Below are 22,870 nucleotides of genomic sequence, written 5' to 3'. Positions count from 1 at the left end.
CCTCTTCCTGTTGGTGGTATGGGCCCTAGAGCTCTTATGAATTCCATAATATTGTAGATATTATTCAGGCATCTCCTCAGGTGGAGGACACTTTGACATCGGATCAGATCAGTGCCATGCCAGGTTTTCCCTGCCATTGATTGCCAATGTTTGGTTTCCAGGTGCAGGAGAAGGATGTGGGAAGATCATCCAGCGCTTCCCCAAAAAGGACTGGGAGGGCACAGTGTTTCCCCAGGGGGTGGAGATGGTGAGTACATAACCATTTTACTGAAACTGACTTATTCATGCATCCTGTGTGATGGCCTTCCCTGTAGCTCAGTTGGTAGAGCATGGTGTTTGCAACGCCAGGGTTGTGGGTTCGATTCCCACGGGGGGCCAGCAAAAAAAATAAAAATAAAATAAATAAATAAATAAAAAATGTATGAAATTGTATGAAATGTATGCATTCACTACTGTAAGTCGCTCTGGATAAGAGCGTCTGCTAAATGACTAAAATGTAAATGTAATGGCTGTAGTAGTGAGTTGCTTGCTTCCCCACATTAACCTCCCTACCTCAGCCTGCATGTTTGATGGGTGGGGGTTTAATACTGCAAGCAAAGATTGAAGATAGCTCTGGTTTCTCGTCGTAGAACTTGAGTTGACCTAATGGACACATGGGGCTCTGCCTGACAGAACAAAAATGTAGAGGTTTGCATCATTTCCTGTTGTGACTGTGAGCACCATTTTAGTGGTTATTTTGTCTGCAAACGGAAAATGGGCTTGTTAAGCTACAGTGCTCCAACCAATCATGCTGTTGGAGCGCTCTGTTCACTCAGGGAGCCCTCTCTAGTAGCTCTTCTGGAACTTTCTGGAGGTTAATGTGTCATTTGTACAGGTTGTGAAGTGTTCCCCTGGTTAATCTTCTCACAGTGCCAACTTCTCAACTTGCTGGTACAGTTTTGACCGATTTTTATTTTTTTATTTTTATTATTTTTTTATTTTTTATTTTTTGAAATCCTGTGAAGTGCACTGTGAAATGTTCTGTTGCCGTATCGTACTGACAAGAACCCCAGGAGTGGAGCAGCAGTTGAGACATCTTCCTATGTTCCCAGGACGCATGTTCTTCTGGAGTGTGCAGAGCAAATATTGGCATTTCCTGTATCAACAAATGCATAATGATTGTTTATTCAAGAGTTTGTTTCAACCCTTTCCGCCTCCACTAATTGGGACATTCCTACCCACCTCGCAGAATCCTCAGCTATGTCCAGCCTGTTATCGCTCTCTCTGCTGGGTGTCCCAATCTTCCTTTTTTGGTTGCATTAGGGAGTTGCATCCATCTTTCTTTCTCCCTTTGTCACTCTCATTATCTTTCTCCAGGCCCCTCTCTTCCGAGGGTGACTTAGGGGGGGGTCCTTGACTCGAGACATGGGGCCTGTTACCATCATGCACAAATCATTGCACTCATCGTGACCAAATATTTGCTTATCTGGGTCTGGAGAGATCTGGAAATCAATATCCAGGGCAGCAGTAGCAGTAAACTCACTGGCCCAGGCAGCCTCCCACAGTTCAACAGTGTTCTTTCTCCTGACAGCGCATGGCCAATGGGGCCTGCATGTTTGTTTATTTGTTTGTTTACTTGGACATACTAAATGATTTAAATTAGGATGCTTTTGGCCCACAGTCAACAGTGAGGAGAGCGAGGCGCCTCTTGAATGCCACTGTCCCGTGAAGACCCTAATTACCCGATATTTTTTGACAGATTCCAGGCACTACTTAAGCATTTAGTTAGAACAAGCAAAATCAGCACAGTTTCCTAAAGATGAGATCGCTGCATCATTTTGAACATTTGTTTACGTCCACATATGCCCTTCTCCCCTCATGGAGGCTAAACTACTCTGCCTTTTTAATGCCAAGTGGATACACATTTCTTCTTCCTGTTATACAGTATGTTCTAGTTCTGTCAATTAATTTTTTTCTCTCTCCTCAACAGCCCACTATGGACTTTATGTTACACTTAGCACTCTTTCACAGAAAAACATGTGACCAGTTTGTGGGTTATGTTACTCAATGTCCATATTTTTGGCATAGCCCTCAGTTTGGGACGAGTTGTGCTGAGCGATTATTTATTTTTAAACAAAAATCTGTTCATTTTTGTTTTTTAAACAGATAATTGACCGATGTCTGTTCAATTATTTGAATTCCATTTAGTTAAATTTTTTCCCCTGTGAGCAAGATGAGTAGTTTCTGTAGAGAGAAATCAGATGAAGCCTGAACTGTGTGATGTAGTAGGGAGTTGTAGTTTCCAACAGGCCAATATTCTACATAGTTTAGTGCAGAAATTATGGTAATTAACTACAATGATCATAATCCATTGGACGCCCGCTTAAACTTGTCCAGTCTGTGCGGCGCAAAACATGGGAGACTGAGAGAAGTCCAGATCGAGAGGTATAGAAAGCAGTTGCTTCACGAACCTGAAAATAGGACTTCAGCAGTTGGTATTCAGCAGTGAAAAGTATCATGACATTGACAGAATATATTTTGAAGACCCAAATCTTTTCAAATATCCTATTCCATTCTGGTGGAGCTGTGGAATGAAAGAGAGAGCCACGGCCTATCTGGCTGTCTGTGTGTGCCGAATCGTGGAGATGGAGCGAGTGACACACGCAACAATCATAATAGGCTGCAGAGAAACTCTGCAGTCGTATATCAGAGAAACTCTGAGTCGTATTTTTGCCTCATCCTCTTCTCTGTTATTAGCCTGGGCTCTATATGTGTTGTAGGTAGGTTGCACATTGCTAGATTAATATGCAAAGGAATTTAGGCCAGTTTAAGCTTTTCTTTGGACTCGTCATCTTGATATTGTTTGCTAAATTTCACTTCTTGTGGCCTAAGCATATATTTTTCATTCAAAATAAATCTATGAATGAGAATGACAAACTCCGACTTTCATAATTATTCCCATTTAAACGCGGCAACTTTAGGGCAATAAACACTTTATTCGAATAGTTTTCAGAATACTCTTCATAACTTTAATTTGTCTTAATGCTTTTATGATGTTTCAGTTAGTAGGATTAGGCTTAGGGTTGTTTGGTTCACAAGGGCAAGGAGGAATTTTGGTTTTCTGGCCTCATGCATACATTTGTCTTAATGCTTTGCTTAACTGTAAAGTTTGTTCAAATTTCTCATTAGATTTTTCTATCTTGCTATTGCTTCTTCTATCTCTCATTATTACCTTAGGCCGCCCATATTTTGGGGTTATTTAAAAGTAACTTTCAACTTTCTGAGAGCCGAGAACTCCATCAAATTCATTCATTGTTTGATCATGAAATAGTGCGGCGGGAGATATCCAGCACGCATTAAACTGAAAGTGGCTTAATAGGCCAAGTCCATATCAAATGTTGAGAAAATGTGGACTTCTATAACAATAAGACACCAGAGTGTCTGCTAATGGTGCTGCATTTAAAAAAGATTTTACATTTTATTTAACTAGGCAAGTCAGTTAAGAACAAATTCTTATTTACTTTGAAGGCCTACTCCGACCAAACCCTAACCCGGATGACACTGGGCCAATTGTGCGCCGCCCTATGGGACTCCCAATCAGGGCCAGTTGCGATACAGCCTGGAATCGAACCAGGGTCTGTAGTGCCACCTCTAACGCTGAGATGCAGTGCCTTCGTTTCCAAAGTGGTGCAGCAGTCTAAGTAGCCAATGGGCAGAGAGTAGCATCATTTCTTAATCTATGTAATAATGGTATGTGAATAATACTGCATTTTATTTTGTAAAGTGGTTTCTTGCATCAAACAACACAACATTTTCAGTCACCTCCTTGTCTTAAGATCAAGTGGATTAACAGGTTAATGTCAAGCCCTGCATTTTTATTTTTTTTATCTCATGGAATGTAGGCCTTCATAGAACACCACACATTGGCTGCTATTGTAGGCTGAATGATAAAACCACTATTTCCATGTTAAAATGTTATGATGCATTTTCTCCATTGTTTTTGATGGTAGGCCACTCAGGTAGGCCTACATTAGGATCAAATAGCCACAGTAGCCTACTTGGCAACTTTTAAAACGTACTTAAAGCCTATATAGCCTCAGTGTTCACAGTGAACTCGTGCTGGAAGTTGCACAGAAGTTTGCGCTCAGCAGACCAGACATTTGCTCAGTGCCGAAAATAATTTGAGGGACCATTGGTGTCTGCTATAAAAATAAACTTCGGCTATTGGCCTAGATCAGTGGTTCCCAAACTTTTTATAGTCCCGTACCCCTTCAAACATTCAACCACCAGCTGCGTACCCCCTCTAGCACCAGGGTCAGCGCACTCTGAAATATTGTTTTTTACCATCATTGTAAGACTGCCACACAAACACTATACGATACACTTATTAAACATAAGAATGAGTGAGTTTTTGTCACAGCCCGGCTCGTGACGAACTCTTATAGGACCAGGGCACAAATAATATAATATTTTTTAATTTTTTATTTAACGATCTTACATTTAATACCTTATTTGTTCATTGAAAATGGTTAATAACTCACCACATGTTAATGAGAATGGTGTGCTTGAAATAATGCACATACTGTAACTTTGCAATGTTGTATTGGAGAGAGTCTTAAATCATTTTCCACACACAGTCTGTGCCTGTATTTAATTTTCATGCTAGTGAGGGCCGAGAATCCACTCTCACATAGGTACGTGTTTGCAAAGGGCATCAGTGTCTTAACAGCGTGATTTGCCAAGGTGGGATACTCTGAGCGCAGCCCAATCCAGAAATGTGGCAGTGGCTTCTGATTAAAATTCAATTTTCACAGAACTGCTTGTTGCAATTTTGATGAGGCTCTCTTGTTCAGATATCGGTAAGTGGACTGGAGGCAGGGCATGAAAGGGATAACGAATCCAGTTGTTTATGTCATCCATTTCGGAAAAGTATGTAATTGCACACCCAACTCACTCAGGTGCTTCGCTATATCACATTTGACATGGTCCGTAAGCTTGATCATTTGCACACAAAACAAATCATACAGTGATGGAAAGACCTGTGTGGGATGTCCTTGTTAATGCAGACAGAAAAGAGCTCCAACTTCTTAATCATAGCCTAAATTTTGTCTCGCATATTGAATATAGTTGCGGAGAGTCCCTGTAATCCTAGATTCAGATCATTCACCCAGATAGGCCAATCGTGTGAGAAACTCATCATCATGGAAGCGGTCAGACAAGTGAAAAATATGGTCAGTGAAGAAAACTTTAAGCTCGTCTCTCAATTTAAAAAAAATCATGTCAATACTTTGCCCCTTGATAACCAGCGCACTTCTGTATGTTGTAAAAGTGTTACATGGTCGCTGCCCAATCATTGCATAGTGCAGAAAATACACGAGAGTTCAGGGGCCTTGCTTTAACAAAGTTAACCATTTTCACTGTAGTGTCCAAAACGTCTTTCAAGCTGTCAGGCATTCCTTTGGCAGCAAGAGCCTCTCGGTGGATGCTGCAGTGTACCCAAGTGGCGTCGTGAGCAACTGCTTGCACGCGCGTTACCACTCCACTATGTCTCCCTGTCATGGCTTTTGCCCCATCAGTACAGATACCAACACATCTTGACCACCAAAGTCCATTTCTCACAAAGCTGTCCAGTACTTTAAAAATATCCTCTCCTGTTGTCCTGGTTTCCAGTGTTTTGCGGAAGAGGATGTCTTCCTGAATTGACCCCCATAAACGTTACGGACATATACCAGAAGCTGTGCCAGGCCCGCCAAGTCTGTTGACTCATCCAGCTGTAACGCATGCAGTAGTTATTTCAAAACATCTCCTGCCATGTCACTGATGCGTCGTGAAAAGGTGTTATCTGATGATGTCATTGTCTGTGTAGTTTTTTTGGCCTTTTCACCCAGCATTGTCCCAGCCATATCCGCGGCAGAAGGAAGAGTTAAGTCCTCCACAATAGTATGGGGCTTGCCTGTCCTAGCCACTCGGTAGCTCACCATATAAGACGCTTCTAGCCACTTCTTATTAATGGTATCTGTTGCTTTTATACATGTCCTACTACTCGAAACTTGTCTTAGTTTTCGCTCAAACTCCTGTGGCTTATTTTTGAAATTGGCATGTTTTGTTTCTAAATGTATATGCAAGAGGGAAGGTTTCATTGAGTTGTGAGAGAGTACTTTTGCACATATAATACACAGTGACTGAGGAAAGGCACTACTCCCAATGTAAGTGAACCCCAAATCAATATACTTCTCATCATATTTGCGCCTCTTCGATGGTCCAACGTCCCTGTCTGTTGCTTTCCTGGGTAAGGGGGGCAGTAGCTCTTCGGCTGCATCAGATTCACAACTGTGTCCATGCTAGCTGGGCTAACAACAAATGTAGAATTACTAGCATTGGATGTGCTCGTGGAAGCAGAACAACTTGTGTCGTCGACAGGTGCAGGTGTAGTACTGCTGGTAGTAGCAGTACTACCAGTAGAGCTGGTATGTGTCTCTATGGATGCAGGCCTTAATTTAACCATTTAATCCATTTTAGAGCAAACAGAATGAGCAGTAGCTACGTTTTGGCTACATACGAACCGTTAGTGGAATTCCCACAAGAGAGTAACTTTTAATGTGATTGGATAATTATTTGACTAGGCTACTTTTATTTGACTTTGTTGTTATTTCGCTGAACACTAGATGGTTTAATTTTATTTTTGGCAGTGAAACGAGGCTACTCAGGCAGGGGGAAAAACCCCTCACCCAAATGTATAGCCCCATTGGAAAATGACACTATTTATTTTTATTAAAAAAAATGTGAATCATATTTTTATTTGGCGTACCCCCGACCGCATTGTGCGTACCCCTGGGGATACCCCAGTTTGGCAATACCTGGCCTAGATCATCTGACATTCAAGAGCGAGGAAAAATCATTTTCTGACTGGATATTCTTTGCTGCTTTGGTGAGACTAGCTTGGTCTTCGTTGTTCTCTTGCTTTGTGTAAATATAACATTTATTTGATAGGCTATAGGAATATAGGCAATTTACTCGACGTCTACCATGCACTGTCCTGCTGTGTGCTGCCTGATCCAGTACTTGTTTGATACAGTGATTTTTGCTTATCCATTCGGACAACTGAATCTATTTAACAATCTATTTTCTGGTTGTCCCACAATTGTTTTACTTTCCCCGGACAAGGCCTTAATGTCAAGCCCTGCTCACAGTGCTGAGAGACTCCACACTTTGATTTTCCCTGGTGAATGAGGTTTCCTGCTAGCTGTTAGCCTGGCTGGGGTATACCTAGTCCCTATTCGGTTTGAGCAGAAAAACAGGATGATGGAATTAGCCTTTTGTCAAAGGATTTGTTTGAAAACATTTTTTTTGTGAAAATTCTTACTACAGAAATGGAAACTTTTTGTTTGATTTAGGCTAGGCCTAGTCATGCAAACCTCATGTAGCATTGACATTCTAGTCAGAATAAATAGACCTCACTCTGTATGCCTACAAGTCATTCTTGTTTTTCTCTTGACGTTAAAGTAGATGTTACAATCCGGTCCATTTTCTATGCAGTCAGGTGGTTTCTTGGTAAGCCCAGGCACATTCCTCCTGGCTTAGGTGAAAGTACACTAGGGAGATTTGGTAGCATTACTAAGATGCTCTCTAGTCTCTCAGTGCTAAGCTGAAGCTTTCTCCGGTACCAACTCGTCTTGTCTAGAGAAGCGCTTTGCATTTCAGAGTAATCATGCATCACAACAGCCGTTTATTCCACAAGTTACCATTGGCTAAATCTACTACGTTAAAATGCCTATTTACTGTTTCATCTGACTGCGCAATCCACTGTCTCATCAGCCCAGCCAAGCAATTTATAAACATGATCTCCACTATAAAAGCCTCTAGACATTATCTAACATTTCTTTTAGACTAACAATTTGTTTTCGACAGCGGAGATATGTATAAACCTTGCGGTCTCTCCGACATTTGCAACTGGGTTTCAATATTCAAATTTGATCTCCGGCTGGCCCATAGTAATGAAGGAGTTGGGACGAGACAGATGGGCAGGCAGCGTTTCTCATCCAGTCTAAATCATGAATCAGCTGGTATCATTTTTATGGATATATATATACAAAGAAATGTCAATTGAAATAAGGTAAAAGGTGCAGCTAGTTTGCAGTCTTTCCAGCTTCAGTTTGAAGTGATTGTTTTAGCTGTTTTGTTGGCTAGCTCCTCTGAACAACAGATGATTAGGTGCATTTTCTATGCAAGACAAAATCACGCCTCATTAGCTCTTAAGGAGTTATCCAAATAAATGTTACTAGAAAACAGCTTAAGCAAATGCAGCTACTTTGCTGTTATTCTGGCTTTTGATGTGACTGTAAGTTAGCCATAGTTGGCTAGCTAGCAAGCAAGGGATAAGAACGTTGCCAGCCAGTATGGCAATGGAACATTTTACAACAAACGACTAGATCTCATCCATAGATACAGAACATAAAGACTGAACGACTGGGTCGTGTCTCTGGCAACCGAACCGATAGAACGAACAACCAGCCGGCTTGGGTAGCAACCCTAGATTTGTGTCGGGACTATATCTTGTGGAAGGATGAAATAGTATGAATAAATTCATAAAAATTAAGTTTTTAATGAAAATGTCAATCGTTATTTGAATATGTTTATCTGTTGTATAAAAGTGATATTGCCCTCGAAGCCGGTGTTTGGAGAATATATTGTCACCGTTTGCCAGCACTCGACTTCGTCTTGGGCCTAACACCCGTGACAGTATATCCTCCAAACACTAGCTTTTCTGGCATTATTATTTAATTGTAGTTCGCCAAGGTATGCTGCTACTGTGAGAATGTGACATGCAGGTACGACTGCTAGCATGAAAAACCCATATCATCAAGGAATGCTCATGAAATATGCTATCATGTGCATATATTAGCCCTGCCTTTCACAAGTCTGAGTCTGTAATACCAACATGTTTCAAGCAGACCACCATAGTCCCTGTGCCCAAGAACACAAAGGTAACCTGCCTAAATAACTTACGACCCGTAGCACTCATGTCTGTAGCCGTGAAATGCTTTGAAAGGCTGGTCATGGCTCAAATCAACACCATTATCCCAGAAACCCAACACCCACTCCAATTTGCATACCGCCCAACTGATCCACAGATGACGCAATCTCTATTGCACTCCACACTGCCCTTTCACACCTGGAGAAGAGGAACACCTATGTGAGAATGCTATTCATTGACTACAGCTCAGCGTTCAACACCATAGTTCCCTCATCACTTAGTGATGAGCGAACCGTAGTTCGCTCATCACTAAGCTAGGGACCCTGGGACTAAATACCTGCAACTGGATCCTGGACTTCCTGATGGGCCGCCCCCAGGTGGTAAGGCTAGATAAAACACATCCGCCACGCTGATCCTCAACAAAGGGGCCCCTCGGGTGCCTGCTCAATCCCCTCCTTTACTCCCTGTTCACTCATGACTGCACGGCCAGGGACGACTCCAACACCATCATTAAGGTTGCTGATGACACAACTGTGGTAGGCCTGATCACCGTCAACGATGGGACAGCCTATCGGGAGGAAGTCAGAGACCTGACCGTGTAGTGCAAGGACAACAACCTCTCCCTCAACGTGATCAAGACAAAGGAGATGATTGTGGACTACAGGAAAAGCAGGAACAAGCATGCCCACATTCTCATCGACAATGCTGTAGTGGAGCAGGTTGAGAGCATCATGTTCTTTGGCGTCCACATCACCAACAAACTAACATGGTCCAAGCACACCAAGACAGTCGTGAAGAGGGCACGACAAAACCTATTCCCCCTCCAGGAGACTGAAAAGATTTGGCATGGGTCCTCGGCTCTTCAAAAGCTTTAACAGCTGCACCATCAAGAGCGGTTTGCATCACTGCCTGGTATGGTAACTGCTCGGCCTCTGACCGCAAGGCACTACAGAGGGTAGTGCGTACGGCCCAGTTCATCACAAGGGCCAAGCTTCCTGCCATCCAAGACCTCTTTACCAGGCGGTGTCAGAGGAAGGCCCTAAAAATTGTCAAACTCCAGCTACCCTAGTCATAGACTGTTCTCTCTGCTACCGCACGGCAAGCTGTACCGGAGTGCAAAGTCTAGGTCCAGTGCCTTCTAAACAGCTTCTACCACCAAGCCATAAGACTCCTGAACATCTAATCAAATGACTACCCAGACTATTTGCAACCCCCCCCCCTTTTAGGCTCTGCTACTCTGTTTATTATTTATGCATGGTCACTTTAATAACTCTACCTACATGTACATACAGTGAGGGGGGAAAAAGTATTTGATCCCCTGCTGATTTTGTACATTTGCCCACTGATAAAGAAATGATCAGTCTATAATTGTAATGGTAGGTTTATTTGAACAGTGAGAGACAGAATAACAACAAAAAACATCCAGAAAAACGCATGTCAAAAATGTTAGAAATTGGTTTGCATTTTAATGAGGGAAATAAGTATTTGACCCACTCTCAATCAGAAAGATTTCTGGCTCCCAGGTGTCTTTTTTTTATACAGGTAATGAGCTGAAATTAGGAGCACACTCTTAAAGGGAGTGCTCCTAATCTCAGTTTGTTACCTGTATAAAAGACACCTGGGAGCCAGAGGCAATCAATCAATCAGATTACATACTCTCCACCATGGCCAAGACCAAAGAGCTCTCCAAGGATGTCACTGTATTACTGTATCACTGTATCACTGTATTACCTCGACACCGGTGCCCAGCGCATTGACTCTGTACCGGTACCCCCTGTATATAGCCCTGCTATTGTTATTTACTGCTGCTCTTTAATTATTTGTTATTGTTCTCTTACTTTTTTAAGGTGTTTTCTTAGAACTGCATTGTTGGTTAAATGCTTGTAAGTAAGCATTTCACTGTAAGGTCTACAGTTGTTGTATTTGTCACATCTCAATTTTAAATAAAGTATGCTGACTTATCTCAAAGGTACTAAAAATATCAGAACAATTTGTTTAGCTGAGCTTTGAATTTGGCCACTAGTGGGAACTTAGACAATTATGTGTAACTTAACCTTTCTGGCGCAGGCGTTCTGCTAGCGACCCACCTCGACAACATCGAGTGAAATTGCAGAGCGCCGAATTCAAAATACAGAAATGGTCATAATAAACATTCATAAAAATACTCATAATAAAAATACAAGTGTTATACATCGTCTTAAAGATTAACTTCTTGTTAATCCAGCCGCTTTGTCAGATTTTTAAAAAGGCTTTACGGCGAAAGCATACCATGCGATTTTTCTGAGGACAGCACCCTGCTTACAAAAGCATACAAACATTTTCCAACGAAGTAGAGGAGTCACGAAAGTCAGAAATAGCGATTTTTAAATGAATCACTTAACTTCTTACATCTAGGCGTTCCGCTAGCGGAACCCCTTTCCGCCAGCGGAACCTCTAGCCAACAGCCAATGGGATCACATGGCGCGAAATACAAAAACAACTAAAATACCACAATTCAATTTTCTCAAACATACGACTGTTTTACACCATTTGAAATATAAACTTCTCCTGAATCCAACCACGTTGTCCGATTTACAAAAAGGCTTTACAGCGAAAGCAAAACATTAGATTATGTTAGGATACCACCACAGCATATAAAAACACAGCCATTTTCCTAGCAAGGACAGCCATTTTCCAAGCAAGGGTAGCTGTCCAAAAGCACAAAACCAGCTAAAATTATGCACTAACCTTTGACGATCTTCATCAGATGACACTCCTAGGACATTATGTTAGACAATACATGCATTTTTTGTTCCGTCAAGTTCATATTTATATCCAAAAAAAAAACATTTTACATTGGCGCGTGACGTTCAGAAAATGTATTCACCCCAAAAAACCTGGTGAATGGGCACCATAATTTACAGAAATACTCATCATAAACGTTGACAAAATATATAACGATTAATTAAAGAAGTATAGATGAACTATTCCTTTATGCAACTGCTTTGTCAGATTTCAAAATAACTTTACGGAGAAAGCACGTTGTTCAATATTCTGAGTACTGAGCCCCAAGCTATTCAGTTAGTCGTCCAGCCACGGCATCCACAAAACGCTGAAATATGTAAAAAATATTATCTTACCTTTGCTGATCTTCGGCTGAATGCACTCGGAAGGTCTCCCACTTCCACAAGAAATGTTCAATTTTTGATAAAGTCCATAATTTATGTCGAAATAAATCAGTTTTGATGGCGCGTCCAGATCACCATTCCAAAATGCATCTATCCACCGTCAACGACAAGTTATAAAGTTCCCTCAGCGTTTGTAGAAACATGTCAAACCATGTTCACAATCAATCTTTAGGGGGTTTTTAACGTAGAATTTCGATAATACTCCAACCAGACAATCGTGATTCATTACAGAAGAAAAATAAAAATGGCTAGCCCTACGTGAGTGCGCACGAGGTAAGTCGATGACACCAGGTCGACCACTTACTGTTCCCGGTATTATTCAATGAAATTGCATTGTAGAAGCCTCAAACAAGGTTCTAATGACTGTTGACATCTAGTGGAAGCCGTAGGAAGTGCAATATGACATCACAAACACTGTAGTTTAGATAGAATATAATTTGAAATGACTACAACCATGTGATGTCAAACTTCCTGGTTGGATTTTTCTCAGGTTTTTGCCTGCCGTATGAGTTCTGTTATACTCAGACATCATTCAAACAGTTTTAGAAACTTCAGTGTTTTCTATCCAAATCTACTAATAATATGCATATCCTACCTTCTGAGTAGGAGGCAGTTTAATTTGGGTACGTTTTTCATCTGGCCGTGAAAACCTCTTCACTATAGGAGGCAGTTTAACTTTGAAGATCTTCATCTGGTTGCAGTCACAAGAGTCCCAGATACACAATAAATGTTTGTTTTGTTTGATAAAGTCCCTATTTATATCCCAAAAACTCTGTTTTGTTGGCGCGTTTTGTTCAGTAATCCACTGGCTCAAAACATGCAGACGAATACATCCTAATAGTACCGGTAAAGTTTGTCGAAAACATGTCAAACGATGATTATAATTAATCCTCAGGTTGTTAATTGTCTAAATAATCGATAATATTTAAACCGGACAATAGAAAGGAAAAACAACAAAGGGTGCGCACTCGGTCACGCGCGCAAACCAGCACTGCATGACTCTACAGTCCACTGACAAAGGTTTCATTCTTCTTCATTTTTCAGAAAACAAGCCTGAAACAATGTCTAAAGACGGTTGACATCTAGTGGAAGCCATAGGAACTGCAATCTGGGTCCTAACCCATTAAATACTCAATAGGCATTCAATTGAAAACTATCCACATCAAAAAATCCCACTTCCTGGATGGATTTTCCTCAGGTTTTCACCTGCCATATCAGTTCTGTTATACTCAGACATTATTTTCACAGTTTTGGAAACTTTTTAGTGTTTTTTTCTATCCAAATCTACCAATTATATGCATATCCTAGCTTCTGGGCCTGAGTAACAGGCAGTTTACTTTGGGCACGCTTCTCATCCAGATGTCGAAATACTGCCCCCAAGCCATAAGAAATTTTAATTAAACATCTAATTGGCTTAGAATAACAAAATGTATGTATATAACAACCAGATGAATTAGTTGAAACATTAAACAGCAGAAAAGATGGAATTGGGCTTAATAGGTACGCATTTCAAAGAGCTGTCAGTCAAGGTGAGCTCATGAATATAAGTTTCCCGCCCACTCAGCCTGTCTTTTCAAACTTCCGTGTAGTTAGCCATGAGAGAGGGAGTACTTTTTCTCAAATATTAAAAATTTCTATCCCCCCAAAATATTATGGGTGATATTTTAGTCACTCAAATGGCTATTTTACATGGGAATCAGAATGACTTCGGGACCTTTTAATGAATGACAAATCTACATGAATGCAATGTAGATGCCAGAGCTGCAGCGGAAGTCTGAAGGTCTCTGGCCAGTGTCAATGGTTTTAGGTGAACATTCCAGAAACCTTGTTTATGCATGGGTATTTATGGGATTTTACAAAGGAGACACAAGCTCTTAGTGACGAACAAATATACTTATTTTGAGGATGTTGTGCTGTGGGGTATTGTGGTCTCTTCCTGTGTGAGTCACTGGGTCCGCTCTGGTGGTGGCCATCATGGCTGTGCTGCTCTGTGAGTTATAGCACTAATGTATCACACTGCAGAGCCATCTTCATGCTCCGTCTCCTAGGGATCAATGAGCTATGAGCGCATCCTCACAGCATCATCCTCCAAACATCCATCCCCTGTAGGGTGGTTGTTAAATATAGAAGCAGGACCACTAGTTCAGCCAAACATCACTCATGTCTTCAGACAACCTTGGACACCCATGTGTGCTTGGGTTCCAATATTTGGTCCGTGTGTGTTTGTTTATCGTATTGCACCCCCCCTTAATACTTCCATGTTGATTTGTGGTGATGTGGCATTTAGGAGGCATTGTGCGTGTGGAAGACCCCCAAGAGCAGCTTCAGTCAATGTGTCTGAAACTGGAGAGAAGATATACTGGCCCATATGTGACACATTAGATTGCATTACAGTATGCAACCAAAAGCTGAGTAAACATGAACATTTATAACAGCCACATTTAGACTAATACACTTCATGGTTTCTAAATTGTGCACTTCCTCTAAAATGATATGTTTAAGACAATTAGAGGATTGGATGAAACCAATAGCATTCATATGTTGTTGATGTATTTATTTTTTGCAAATGAAGAAAGTACAGACAAGTGAGGCAGCACGCAGCCTATAAGGGGGCCAGTTCTGGTGTCCCCACTGCGGTGTGACACACTTTGGTCCAAGGCCAAATGAGTGGGATTCTAGCTTTGAACTTTTTAATGAAGATACACCATAGTGTTTTAACATACCCCACCAAGCAATTTGGCTCCAGTTTTAGCTGGTATGTAAATTGTTATTATTTGCAGATTTCCTCCACGCCATAAAAAAGAAAATGAGTCATTTACTAACGCTTGGAATACATCTGTAGAATGAAAAAAAAAAACGGATGGGGCTAAGCACGAAAACTATTTTGTGGTCAAAACAGGCCCCCAGCAAACTAAATAACCACAGATGAAGAATGCACCAAGAAAAAGCGTTAACAACTCAAGCTCTGAAAATGTGTTTCTAATCTTTTCAGGCAAGTGACGATTAGGCTATATATATCACCAAGCTCCACTCCTCTCATCTGCTAGGCTGTCCTGCTCTGCATAGGCCTAGAGCCTGTGGTGTTAGACAACTTCACTCAGGAAGTCCCTATGTGTGTCAAAATGGATGTTATTGTCCCAAACACAGAGATGTGTTCACTGCAGACCACTTGTTGCAATATTCCTCTCCACACACGAGCTTACCTCCTACTGTTGCATTGACTAGTGAAGGGGGAGAAAATGGATGCAGATACAGTTGAAGTCAGAAGTTTACATAAACCTTAGCCAAATACATTTAAACTCAGTTTTTCACAATTCCTGACATTTAATCCTAGTAAAAATTCCCTGTCTTAGGTCAGATAGGATCACCACTTTTTATTTTAAGAATGTTAAATGTCTGAATAATAGTAGAGAATGATTTATTTCAGCTTTTATTTCTTTCATCACATTCCCAGTGGGTCAGAATTTTACATACACTCAATTAGTATTTGGTAGCATTGCCTTTTAAATTGTTTAACTTGGGTCAAATGTTTTTTTTGTAGCCTTCCACAAGCTTCCCACAATAAGTTGGGTGAATTTTGGCCCATTCCTCCTGACAGAGCTGGTGTAACGGAGTCAGGTTTGTAGGCCTGCTTGCTCGCACACATTTTTTTTTCAGTTCTGCCCACACATTATTCTATAGGAGTGAGGTCAGGGCTTTGTGATGGCCACTCCAATACCTTGACTTCGTTGTCTTTAAGCCATTTTGCCACAACTTTGGAAGTATGCATGTGTCCATTTGGAAGACCCATTTGCGACCAAGCTTTAACTTCCTGACTGATTTCTTGATGTTGCTTCAAAATATCCACATCATTTCCCTACCTCATGATGCCATCTATTTTGTGAAGTGCACCAGTCCCTCCTGCAGCAAAGCACTCCCACAACATGATACTGCCACCCCGGTGCTTCACGGTTGGGATGGTGTTCTTCGGCTTGCAAGCCTCCCCCTTTTCCCCCCAAACATAACGATGGTCATTATGGCCAAACAGTTCCATTTTTGTTTCATCAGACCAGAGGACATTTCTCCAAAAAGTACGATCTTTGTCCCCATGTGCAGTTGCAAACCATAGTCTGGCTTTTTTATGGTGGTTTTGGAGCAGTGGCTTCTTCCTTGCTGAGTGGCCTTTTAGGTTATGTCAATATAGGACTAGTTTTACTGTGGATTTACGTACTTTTGTACCTGTTTCTACCAGCATCTTCACAAGGTCCTTTGCTGTTGTTCTGGGATTGATTTGCACTTTTCGCACCAAAGTACGTTCATCTCTAGGAGACAGAATTGTCTCCTTCCTGAGCGGTATGATGGCTGCATGGTCCCATGGTGTTTATACTTGCGTACTATTGTTTGTACAGGTGAACGTGGTACCTTCAGGCGTTTGGAAATTGCTCCCAAGGATGAACCAGACTTGTGGAGCTCTACAATTTTTTTCCGGACGTCTTGGCTGATTTCTTTTGATTTTCCCATTATGTCAAGCAAAGAGGCGCTGAGTTTGAAGGTAGGCCTTGAAATACATCCACAGGTACACCTCCAATTGACTCAAATGATGTCAGTTAGCTTTTCAGAAGCTTCTAAAGCCAAGACATAATTTTCTGGAATTTTCCAAGCTGTTTAAAGGCACAGTCAACTTAGTGTATGTGAACTTTTGACCCACTGGAATTGTGATACAGTGAAATAATCTGTCTGTAAACAATTGTTGGAAAGATTACTTGTCATGCACAAAAGTAGATGTCCTAACCGACTTGCCAAAACTATAGTTTGTTAACAAGAAATTTGTGGAGTGGTTGAAAAACAAGTTTTAGTGACTCCAACCTAAAGCATATGTAAACGTCCGACTTCAACTGTACATATCGCAATATTATTTTGGGACGATATATCCATATTTGACTTTTTTGCTACTGTAGGTAGTGTTAGCTAGCGCTAGTATTTTCCAATCTATAACTTGTTCTCAATCTTTTTAAATGGTGAGCCAACATGTTTTCAGCACTTATTTCTCTGCAGCAAACACACTGTGTACAAAACATTGGGAACACCTTCCTAGTATTGAGTTGCACCCCTGTTTTCTCCCAGAACAGCTTTAATTCGTCGGCATGGACTCTACAAGGTGCCAAAAGTGTTCCACAGGGATGCTGGCCCATGTTGACTCCAATGCTTCCCACAGTTGTGTCAAGTTAGCTGGATGTCCATTGAGTGTTGGACTATTCTATATACACACGGGAAACTGTTGAGTGTGGAAAAACCAAGCAGCGTTGCAGTTCTTAACACACTCATACCGGTGCGCCTGGAATTACTTCCATGCCCTGTTCAATGGCACTTAAATCTTGTCTTGCCCATTCACCCTCTGAATGGCACACATACACAATCCATGTCTCAATTGTGGAACGAGCAGGTGTTCCTAATGTTTGTACACTCAGTGTATAGTGAGCAACATGTTTGGAACATGAAATTGCAAAAAAATTGCAGTATTGAATCACAATAAATATAAAATTGTGCGAATCGCAATATATCTTATCGGCACCTAAGTATCATGATAATATTGTATAGTGAGGTCCCTGGAAATTCCCAGCTGTAGCATTGACCTCTTGATGTACAGTAGGATGGATAGAGGCACAGAAAGAGGAGATGGTAAGGGGGAGGTGCACAGACGGTAAAGAGTCATCAGAAGTGAAATGTCATAGATTCAGAAGTCTGGTCCTTGTTGTGACTTAGGGATTAAGATGCAACAGACATTCAAGGACAACATGTATCCCATAAACAGGAGTGACATGTGGCCAGCTCAAGTTCAGGATGGATTCACCTCAACTCCGTAACCAGAGACCAACCACAGCACCACTGACATTGATTAGTGTTCAGAAAGTCAAGGCTGATTCCATTTCACTTGCTTTCAATTCATCCATTGAGAACCTATGACAGTGGTTCCCAAACCTTTTATAGTCCCGTACCCCTTCAAACATTCAACCTCCAGCTGCGTACCCCTTCTATTACCAGGGTCAGCGCACTCTCAAATATAGTTTTTTGCCATCTTTATAAGCCTGCCACACACTCACACTATACGATACATTTATTAAACATAAGAATGAGTGTGAGTTTTTGTCACAACCCGGCTCGTGGGAAGTGACAAAGAGCACTTATAGGACCAGGGCACAAATAATATAATAATAAACAATTTTGCTCTTTTATTTAACCATCTTACATATGTGTGAGATGTGGCACGTACTTCCGGGAAGGATGCTGGAGTTATTCAGACTGTGTATACTGTTGGTGCGGAGTAGGCAGTAGGATGGGACAGTGACTAAGGTTAGCATATCTATGCGCTAGTGCAGTGGTTCCCAAACTTTTTATAGTCCCGCACCCCTTCAAACATTCAACCTCCAGCTGCGTACCCCCTCTAGCACCAGGGTCAGCGCACTCTTAAATTGAATTTTTGTTATTATTGTAAGCCTGCCACACACGCACCATACAATATATTTACTAAACGTACGAATGAGTGTGAGTTTGTAATAACCCGGCTCGTGGGAAGTGACAAATGGCTCTTATAGGACCAGGGCACAAATAATAATACAATCATTTGGCTCTTTATTTAACCATCTTACATATAAAACCTTATTTGTTCATCGAAAATTGTGAATAATTCACCACAGGTTAATGAGAAGGGTGTGCTTGAAAGGATGCACATACTGTAACTCTGCAATGTTGTATTGGAGAGAGTCCGTCTTAAATCTTTTTCCACACACAGTCTGTGCCTGTATTTAGTTTTCATGCTAGTGATGGCCGAGAATCCACTCTCACATAGGTATGTGGTTGCAAAGGGCATCAGTGTCTTAACAGCGCGATTTGCCAAGGCAGGATACTCTGAGTGCAGCCCAATCCAGAAATGTGGCAGTGGCTTTTGATTAAAATTCAATTTTCACAGAACCTCTTTTTGCAATTTCAATGAGGCTCTCTTGTTCAGATATCAGTAAATGGACTGGAGGAAGGGCATGAAAGGGATAACAAATCCAGTTTATTGTCATCCGTTTTGGGAAAGTACCTGCGTAATTGCGCACCCAACTCACTCAGGTGCTTCGCTATATCACATTTGACATTGTCCGTAAGCTTGGGTTAATTTGCACACAAAAAATCATGCAATGATGGAAATACCTGTGTGTTGTCCTTGTTAATGCATACAGAAGAGCTCCAACTTCTTAATCATAGCCTCAATTCTGTCCCGCACATTGATTATAGTTTCGGAGAGTCCCTGTAATCCTAAATTCAGATCATTCAGGTGAGGATAAAACATCACCCAGATGTCTCTCAATAAAAATAAAAAAGTGTCAATACTTTGCCCCTTGTTAACCAGTGCACTTCTGTATGTTGTAAAAGAGTTGCATGGTTGCTGCCCATATTGCATAGTGCAGAAAATACACGAGAGTTCAGGGGCCTTGCTTTAACAAAGTTAACCATTTTCACTGTAGTGTTCAAAATGTATTTCAAGCTGTCAGGCATTCCTTGGAAGCAAGAGCCTCTCGGTGGATGCTGCAGTGTACCCAAGTGGTGTCGGGAGCAACTGCTTGCACGCGCGTTACCACTCCACTATGTCTCCCTGTCATGGCTTTTGCTCCACCAGTACAGATACCAACATGAGCAGCAGCTACGTTTGGCTACATACGGACTGTTAGTGGAATTCCCACGAGAGTAACAGTTCATGTGATTGGATGTTAAATTATTTGACTAGGCTACCTCTATTTGACATTGTGGTGTTGTTTTGCTGAACACTAGATGGTTTATTTACATTTTTGGCAGTGAAACGAGGCTACTCAGTCAAGTTTTAAAAAAAAATTTTTTTTATGTGAATCACATTTTCATTTTGGCGTACCCCCAACGGCAATACCAGCCCTAATGAGGATTCATCAATTCACTGTATGACATACCCTAGACTCAAGTTAATTTCATAGATTGCTCCCTACCCCCGTGAATGAGGGTGTTTCGATATGGATAGAGTGTAGGTCTATCATTCACTTAACCTCTTGGGGCTAGGTGGGACGCTAGCGTGCCACCTGTGGTGCACTCCATCAACAGCAGGTGCATTTCAAGAGCGGCAAATTTGAATCCAAATAAATGTCAAAATTCAAATTTTTCAAAAATACAACTATGTTACACCATTTGAAAGATAAACATCTCCTTAATCTAACCACGTTTTACGATTTCAAAAAGGTTTTACGGCGAAAGCATAAATTTAGAGTATGTTAGGACAGTACATTTACAAGAGTTGTGTGTAATGTTTTGTCAAGTCAAAGACAGGGTCACCAAAACCATAAAACCAGCTAAAATGATACACTAACCTTTTACAATCTCCATCAGATGACACTCCTAGGACATTATGTTAGACAATGCATGCATTTTTAGTTCTATCAAGTTCATATTTATATACAAAAACAGCGTTTTACTATGGCATTGATGTTGAGGAAATCGTTTCCCTCCAATAACCGGCAGTCAAGTCAGCGTCAGAAATTAAATAATTAAAATTAGAAAACATTGGTAAAATATTATATTGTCATTTAAAGAATTATAGATTTACATCTTTTGAACGCAATCAACTTGCCAGATTTAAAAATAACCTTACTGGGAAATCACACTTTGCAATAATCTGAGCACTGTGCCCAGAAAAATACGCGTTGCGATACAGACTAGACGTCATGTTGGGGAGATCTAAAATCGAAAATACTATGTAAATAATCCATTACCTTTGATTCTCTTCATCAGATGTCACTTCCAGGTATCACAGGTCCATAACGAATGTAGTTTTGTTCAAAAAAGCTCATCATTTATGTCCAAAAATCTCCGTCTCGTTAGCACATGATGTAAGCCAGCCGGACTTCTCGTCATGAACGAGGGGAAAAAATATATTTCCGTTCGTTCAAACATGTCAAACGTTGTATAGCATAAATCATTAGGGCCTTTTTTAACCAGAACATGAATAATATTCAAGGTGGACGAATGCATAGCCTTTTATAACGTATTGGAACGAGGGTACCCAACATGAAGTAGCGCGCCAGGTGTCTAATGGGACATCACCGTTCCATGGCTCTTGTTCGGTCAGATCTCCCTCCAGAAGACTCAAAACACTTTGTAAAGGCTGGTGACATCTAGTGGAAGCAATAGGAAGTGCCAAAATATTCCTAAACCCCTGTGTTTTTCAATGGGAGAGGTTTAAACTCAATACAACACATCAGGTATCCACTTCCTGTCAGAAAATGTCTCAGGGTTTTGCCTGCCAAATGAGTTCTGTTATACTCACAGACACCATTCAAACAGTTTTGGAAACTTTAGAGTGTTTTCTATCCATATATAATAAGTATATGCATATTCTAGTTACTGGGTAGGATTAGTAACCAGATTAAATCGGGTACATTTTTTTTATCCAGACGTGCAAATGCTGCCCCCTAGACCCAACAGGTTAACAGATTTTTACTTTCATGCACAAAGACTTAAGCTGAGACTCCCACCTAGATGTTCTACGGTTTTCTTTTGAAACTAGGACAATATATAGCCTACATATGTGACTCGTTTCAGGATACTAGACATATGCCGCAAGTCACGACAGGGGAGACATTTAAAAAATATATATATATTTTTTTTACATTTTTATCAAAATGTGTTTTTTTTTGAAGAAATGCCTTCTGGAACATGTGAACTTTCATGTGCCTTAATAACAAACTTGTATGCCATCTGTAAATAGGAATAAAATTGTTAAATTTACGAGCCTTGTTGGTTAAGCCACAGAAAAAGTCAACAACCTTCCCACTAGTCATGATTGGCTGAGATAATGAGTGGGCTGGACATGCCGAGAGAGGAGTTTGGATTGGTTTGCCATATAGAAGGCTTATGTCTATTTGAGCTGGTCAGTCTGTGTTGGTAATCCTGTTGAACATGGCTTTTTTTTTAAATGTGTAGTGGACCTTTATAGCTAAGTGTTGCTCTCCACTTTCTGGAGGATAACGTTTTGTAATCAGTGGAATTAGAGTATGATAGCAAAAGATGGAGAAAACACCTGTCTCCGGATTACATCTTCAAACTAAGGGCTGTGGCATGCCATCCGTGATAGGGATGCGCGTCCATCATGCATGATGATGTATACAGGTAAGATAACTAGCTAACGCTAGACTACATTTTCAGATATTACACGTTTCTAATTTTGACAGTGGTTTCATTTCAAGCTAAAGTGTACTGTTAGCTGGCTATCTAACGTTAGCTGGCTGGCTCCCTAGCTGAAGTTATTTTTCGTATCCCACAGCTGTTTGCTTCACTAGCTAACATTGAACTTGGGTGGTTAGCTCCCAGCATATTCATGCAGGGTAGTAACGACATGATTTGGCACAGTTTGTTATTTAACTAGCTAACGTTAGCTGGCTGGCACGTTGGCTAACGTGACGTGTGTGTGTGTGTGTGTGTGTGTGGATCTTACATGTTGTTTACCTAGCTAGATTAATTGTTTACTTAGCTAGCTAGCTACATGTCTTAAGCTAAAGTGTACAACATGCGTTGAATATGGCCGGTGTCAGTAAACGTCCACAAAAAGGCGTAATGAAATTGTCAGCGGGGCTGGTTAGGCTGTCTTCATGTTATCCATAGGTTAACAAATCATTGGCCAGAGCGTCAAGTGTGCGCTCTGAACACTCCGAGGATGAAACAAGATGGGTGGGGCTAAAGCTTAAGAGGGTGTGAATGATGTTGAATG

General features: G+C 41.0%; 1 protein-coding gene across 2 annotated transcripts in view; it reads left to right on the top strand.

Moving 5' to 3' along the window:
* The window catches only part of LOC106587205 (myotubularin-related protein 13), a 157,348-nt gene that overhangs the window by 32,920 nt on the left and 101,558 nt on the right, over window positions 1–22,870 (top strand). For both annotated transcript variants that reach the window (XM_014175341.3, XM_014175344.3), the window contains exon 2: window positions 162–247. In XM_014175341.3, coding sequence (XP_014030816.3) covers window positions 162–247 — 86 coding nt within the window. The remainder of the gene's footprint in view (window positions 1–161; window positions 248–22,870) is intronic.

This window comes from Salmo salar, chromosome 26 (genome assembly GCF_965601325.2).
Source record: "Salmo salar chromosome 26, fSalSal1, whole genome shotgun sequence".
Lineage (NCBI taxonomy): Eukaryota > Metazoa > Chordata > Actinopteri > Salmoniformes > Salmonidae > Salmo > Salmo salar.
The sequence above is the reverse complement of the archived record's forward strand: the minus strand, read 5'-3'. Positions and strand labels throughout refer to the sequence as shown.